Source organism: Aricia agestis, chromosome 10 (assembly GCF_905147365.1).
Source record: "Aricia agestis chromosome 10, ilAriAges1.1, whole genome shotgun sequence".
NCBI classification, from domain to species: Eukaryota; Metazoa; Arthropoda; class Insecta; order Lepidoptera; family Lycaenidae; genus Aricia; species Aricia agestis.
In genome coordinates, this window is record NC_056415.1 from 180907 (window position 1) to 188028 (window position 7122).

The 7122-nt window shown below is 35.8% G+C and overlaps 1 protein-coding gene across 1 annotated transcript; it reads left to right on the forward strand.

Moving 5' to 3' along the window:
• Positions 1 to 797: 797 nt before the first annotated feature.
• Positions 798 to 1441, forward strand: LOC121731147 (the record flags this gene model as incomplete). Its single annotated transcript, XM_042120503.1, has 1 exon — positions 798 to 1441. A coding segment is annotated over one exon (606 nt), but the record flags the coding sequence as incomplete, so codon positions are not given.
• Positions 1442 to 7122: the final 5681 nt, after the last annotated feature.

Here is a 7122-nt window from a genome sequence, read left to right on the forward strand (position 1 = left end):
TACTGTGACGAGAACACAAGAAAAGTCACCGAAAGGGAAGCCAACCTCACGAGGGTCGCACAGGGAACAATATATTCGCGCGTATAATATCACATTTATTAGTTTTTTCGCGACCCCTATGTCGAGGCCCCTGTCACGACTCACGAGGTCCCTGTGCGAGGCCCCCGCTTCGGGGCCCCGACACACGCGGGGCCTTATTGACATTGTTCTGGAGACTTCGGCTGCAATTATTTAATACTTCTGGTGCGCACGGTAAGCCGATTACCATTATTGTCCTGTCAAACAACTTTAATTTATACAGACAATATGGGGTCACTTTATTGACTTTTATAAGTGATTTATTGGATTTAAAATAGATAATTTAATAATTATTAATTTAGGTGGTAAAATTTAGCGAAATCAGTTGTTCATGCTTGCATTCGATGCATGAGACACAATGCAAAGCAAATTCAACCCATTATGGGTAATTTGCCAGCAGAAAGGACGTATCTTGAATTTCCTTTTTTAAACACCGGCCTTGATTATGCCGGCCCAATTATTATAGCTGATCGAAAGGGTCGCGGTTGTAAATTGCAAAAATCCTATATTTGTGTGTTTGTCTGTTTTGCAGTCAAGGCTGTACATCTAGAACTCGTAACAGACCTCAATAAGGAGGCTTTTCTGGCTGCCTTTAGCCGTTTCATTTCAAGAAGAGGTAAACCTCAAAACATGTACTCTGACAATGGTACAACTTTCGTTGGAGCATGTAACGAACTTAAACGTTTTTTAAAACTTAACAATTCTTATATTCAAGCTAATTACCCGAACTACAGATAAATTTTCATTTTATACCTCCATATTCTCTTCATTTTGGAGGTATTTGGGAGGCTGCAGTCAAATCAGTTAAAACTCTTTTGCGTCGTGTCTTAAATTTGACACACTTAGTTTATGAAGAGCTTTCAACGTGTTTGTATCAGATAGAGGCAATCTTGAATTCAAGACCTCTTACTCCTTTGTCTACCGACCCGACAGACCTATCCTTTTTAACTCCATCTCATTTTTTAATTGGACGGCCACTTCTCTCTGTACCCTATCCCCAACTTGAAAATACAAACATCAACGTCCTTCAACGTCATCAAAGAATAGAGAAGCTCAGACAGCATTTTTGGAGTCGCTACTCTCAAGAATACATCTATCAACTTCAACAAAAACAGAAATGGCAAACTTCTTCTGGGAAACTACAAATCGGAGATATGGTGCTCATCAAGGAGTCCAACGTGCCACCTTTGCTTTGGCTCTTGGGTAAAGTCACAAAGCTAACAAAGGGTAGCGACGGAGTCGGTCGAGTTGCCGAAATACAAACAAAAAAGGGCACTTTAATTCGGAGCTTCAATAACATGTGCCCTCTTCCGATTCATCAATAACCAAAACAACATTGAAGATCATACTTCAAGGCCCGGGAGTATGTACGCGATTCCGCGATTAGAATAACCATACACGGTTATTCCCTTTTTTAACGGGCGAAACACACAAGCAATTTAGCATCTGTCAAGACGTGTCATCTAGCAACGCAGAAAGGCTGGCAACACCGGACTTCCTTCAACTTAGTAATCTGTGCTTCACCTTGACACTTGCTTTCATGAAACCACCCCGGCTGGGGTGCAAAGTTTCTTTTATTCAACGTAATAACCTTTTTTATATATCTTATATTTTTACATCTTAACTTCGAATACAGTCCACTAGTAATTAACACAAACAGCCGGATAGGCTATCCACAACTTATTTGACAGATTCTTCATACTCTGGGCCTGTTTTGCCACTTCCTTATAAAGTGCTAGATAGGCTATCCACACTTTCTTGACAGATTCTCCATACTTTATCTGTCAAGTTAAGTTGTGGTTAGCCTATCCGGCACTTATCAGAAAGTGGTGAAACAGGCCCTCTGTCTTTTAAATATGGCATCAAAAGTTTTTTATTTTCAATCATTTATGCAGACCTATGTTTAAGCATAAATACGGTTTCATGTTTACTATGGGCCTGTTTCACCACTTTCTGATAAAGTGCGGAATAGGTTATTCACAATTTTTTTGACATACTCCATAGACTCCATACTTCATCTGTCAAGTTAACTGGTGGATAGCCTATTCGGCACTTATCAGGAAGTGGTGAAACAGGCATTTCGACTGCATCACGGGTTCTTTTTACGATAGATAAGCACGAAGATCAGGGCTATGTCTCATCACAGAGTCCTTCTACGACTGCCGCCGTAGATAGACGAATGATCAATCAAATAGCTAATTTATTAGTCAATTGCATTTAAAAAGCAATGAAATCTCGCGATAGGAATGTCTCTGCTACCGGCTGGTGCGGGCCGTGGGAAACTCACCACCGAATATCTGAGTCGATTCCGAGAACCGAGCTAATAAAACGGTCACCGATAACCGCGCCCGCCCCCGCTACCCCGCCGCCCGCGGTATGCTAACAACAGTGACTGGACGCAGGACAATACCCGGGAATCTCACGGCGATTCGATCTTAATATCCTATATCAAAAGGTGATGAAACTATATCCAGAAATGGTGCAACGAAGTTACCTTTTTCTATGTGACGCATAGAAATTAGAAAGTCATTAGTACACCGATGGGATGAAATTATAAAGGTCCTGCCACTCAAATATAAGATTTGGTATTGATCTAACGGTTTAAATGATCTATTCACTTTATTTCGTCTATGATTATAAGATGTTAGTTTAGAAATCGTCCTTGCATTTCCTAATCTTCCTACATTCTTCTGATTAATTTTGTTGCAAGTCCAAACTCTACAGACAGTTTAAGCAAATCTTGGGTGCCCCTGAGATCATAAAGGAATTATATAGCGTACTGTGTAATAGACTACAAGGTCTATTTTTAATGCTTTCTGCCTTACAGGAGTTTCAGTGAGTGAAAGGCGTGGTAGCCTATATTATATCATTTTGCTGTTAAAAAATTGCAAAATGCGAAACTTATAGATTAAGATTTTAGATTTTTTTTATTAAATAAGGGGGCAAACGACAAACGGGCCACCTGATGGTAAGCAACTACCGTCGCCCATGGACACTCGCAACATCAGAAGAGCTGCAGGTGCGTTGCCGGCCTTTTAAGAGGGAATACGCTCTTTTCTTGAAGGTTTTTCGGCTAAGCTACGCAATTAGGTATACTATTATTTGTCTAGGTAGGTCATCTGATTATTCTGAACAGGTGTGACTGCCATAACGTCCACCTTGTGAGCCACACAAGAAGCGCTGCTGATGTTATCTTAATGAGTTGGTGGACGGTAGCTCTACCTGCCCACTGACTACCACACTATCAGCTTCTAAGACATCACGTTATCTTCCGACTATTACAATAAACACCTGCACTAATAAATCCATAAATTAAAAGATTAATTAACACGATAATTTTAATTGTCACTTTCATTTTTATCGGATTTCTCTATTTTATGAATTTCTTTTATTAAAATTATAATATAACTATAGCTTTTTTCTTTTATTCACGATGATACGAATGTTTCAGTATAACTTCGGTAGCTTCGGTATAAAGTATCAAAGAACCGATTTCAAAAATATTAAATTACTATTTAACTTTAATTTAATGAAGATTTTTATAATCTCCCTAGATTGTCTATTAACCGCGAAACTCAAACTGAAATATTTTTTATTCAGATTTTTTGAAGTGAAAACTTTTTTAGCGGCGTTGAGCACTTTTGTGGGATAGGTAAAAACTGTGAAACTCGCGTCAGATTCTCGTGCTGATCGAAAAACCGTAAGACGGTTGGAGAGTAGTGTTGTAACATCGAAATCGGTTAATCGAACAATCGATTGTATTTTTTCGATTGTCGATATTTTTTAATCGATTGTAAGTAAAGGTTTCGATTAATTTAAAAATTGAATTTTATAAAAAATGGGTTAAAAATTTAATCGATTGTAAGGGTTTCGATTAAATAAAAAAAACGATTTTTTAAGAATCGATTTGCATAAAAAATGGGTTAAAAAAATAATGCACAACGTTAATAATCAAGTTTTCACTTCTGCCGGCACTCCCGGAGTGCAACCCGTCTTTTTTTTTCAAATGTTCACTGAACGTGGGTATCGCAGACACAATAGATTTTCAATTGTTATGCGGCAGCCGGCTGCCGCTTGGGGATTGATGGGTAACACTTTAATAAATGAAAGGCAATAATTCAATATCTCTTAGGGTATTGGTATTCTTCAGTTAGCTAAGCACGCAGGTGCTCTATTCGGAAGTTCATCAAGTAATTTATTGAACAATCTATCACACTTACGTTTTATGTCCATTAACCGGATTAACATAATAATGTATTAATTTAGACGTTTAAAACCCATCAATAAATTACCTGTTTGACAATAAGTAATTCGATAATACAGCCGGGTGCCCCGGGTGGGAAATACTATAATAGAAGGTGGTTGCTTTGTCAAAACATATTGCTATTAATATATTGAATACAAAAATTAAGACCTCATGTATTAATTATTATAGGTAGAGCCTATAATTTAAAGCTCTATTTATATAAAACACATGTTTAGTCGATATTAATAATTTATTATTAGATATAAGTTATAACTTACATAATAATATTTAATATTTGTTTTCTATAAATAAACTTTAGAGGAGCAAAAAAACTACCACTTTACTTTACTTTCGGCATCAAGAGATCAGTAAAATTACATTTATTACCTTTATTCAAATTATTAAATTCTTATCTCTTAATTCGGCAGCAAGCTAAAGCTCACTAATGGCAAAAATGTTGCTTTTAAATTGACTGAAAGCTAAACCTAAGCCGACGTACAAATAAATTATTAAACAACATCACAAACACTAACTGTTTTCTCTAGCTCTCAGATTCTACAAAGCAGCCGATACAATCAAGGAGAACATAGGACAAAACAAAATGTATGTTCATCTGTCAGTTCGTCGAAGCGCGGGTTCGATCCCGACGAGGGCGATAAATCTGTCGACAACACGACGAGCGGGGCGCGGGGCGGGTGTTGGTATATTTAGACGAGTTATTGATGTTACGTAGTCTGTGACTAGACAACACGTTGTTCTGTGCTAACAAACAGTCGGGACGTGAGTCAAGTCATGTTGACTAGAACAAACAGACAAAACGATATGTGACGTCACGTTAAAGCTTGAACACTTGCATTTCAGGTTTCGCTGATCTACAATATCTACAATCTATGCGTACATATATCCAAATTCGGTATCGACTTTGGTCTAATTATTTTGGAATAAGTAGGCCAATTTTATTATTATCGCTTACTATATAATAATCTACGGGTACCTACAGTTGTTATCCTTGTATATAATATAAGTCAGACCACAACATAAAGAACAATTCATGTTTCAAAAGTCTACAGGTTATTTATTAAGTCGTGTTAACAGCAGCACTGGTTCGGGAACGCGCGAGAAGAACCGGCGTAAGAAACTCGCACGGTCTAGCGAAAAGATATTGAAATTAAATAGAAACGTCGTTTCAATTCTCCTTCAACCACAATGTGTCACTCTGGTATTTTTTAATTTAATATTGTATGAATGTATTGTCAGTAGTTACTAGTTACATCATACAATGGCGCGTCACCCGGCTCCGTGCAACTTTACATCAATATCACATTAGCGGATTCCTGAACAAGCAAACTCCCCATGCTCCTCGCACCGCGCATTCCACAGACATAATTAATATCATTTGATTTAAAACAACAATATTTATTACCTACCGCCGCTGCAATTACGAAACATTTTATTCGCCGAATTTACATATAAATAAAATATAAATATAAAAATATTAATTTTGTGAATTCCACGTAAATAATATTTTGAGGAATGTGAGCAGAAGTGGTCCGATGGGGCTGATAGGGGTGATGTATGCCGAACTGTCTGCCGGACTACCTTAATATGTTGAGTGACATAACACCTTATGTAAGTTTATGCTGTATACTTTACGATTCTCTAATAATTAAAAACGTATGCATCAGCATTTCACATTCACTGCACAAAGTTTTTTCAACATGAAATACTTGTAACGCCCGTATTTCATTATTTTTTCGAGATTTCCTCCACTCGACTCGACCTCAATCCTCAAAACTTATGCCAGTTGTAAACAAAGCATCTTAATTCATAATTATTGAATATTGAGGTTGAATAGGGTGGAGGAAATCTCGTAGAAACGACTTATGATACGGATGTGAAAAAAAATATTATGAGAAAATTATTCTCTTTACTTTGTTGTATAAAAAAAGAATTTGTCACACATTATAATTTATAAGACGCCTTACCTATTTCATATTTTTCTTCAATAAATATCTAATAATTATATTTAATAGATCGATTAATTTTGTAATAAACAAACTCCTGATACAAATTAGTGTTTACTTATCAAATTGAATTAGACGTAACATTAAAACTATAATTTGAATTCTTGAACATTATTAAAATAATCTTTTATGATATGATATTTTGTATAATATTATACCAGAATATTTTATTGCGAAGATACTAATATTCACGTACAATAGGACAAAACATAATTCATTTCTGAGTAGCATTTTATTTTTCTATTTCCTTTATAAGGCAGCTAGTTTTTGCCTTGAGTAATGGAATTATGTTCATAAATTACCGGATAAGATTAAGAACATTGTTATCATAATATTTTGTTTGGTTTATTACTTACAAGTGTTAGCTTTTGCCAAGAATCAAGATATTTTGAAATAAAAAATATGTAACACTGTATTTTTTTTATTCTTAGGCTTATTATATTTATTGTAGAGATATTACAAATACACATTAAGTTCAGATTACTTCTTTCTCTTTTAACTTGTATTTCAATATGAAAGACAACCATATTCACATCGTATCTATTTAATAATTTTGACAATCATTGTGCTACGAAAGCTACGAAAAAGAGTTAGGTATTTAAGAAGCGTCAACATGAACAATTCTCAAGTCAGTGCGTCAAAAATTCATTTTGCTAAGTTATTATTTCGATGCCTTTTACTGGGCATTAAGAGGGGCTGTAGTTTTATCTTTAATCTTTGGTCTAAATGTATAAGGAAGTAACATAAGCCAGGCTATCAACAGACAAAATATTA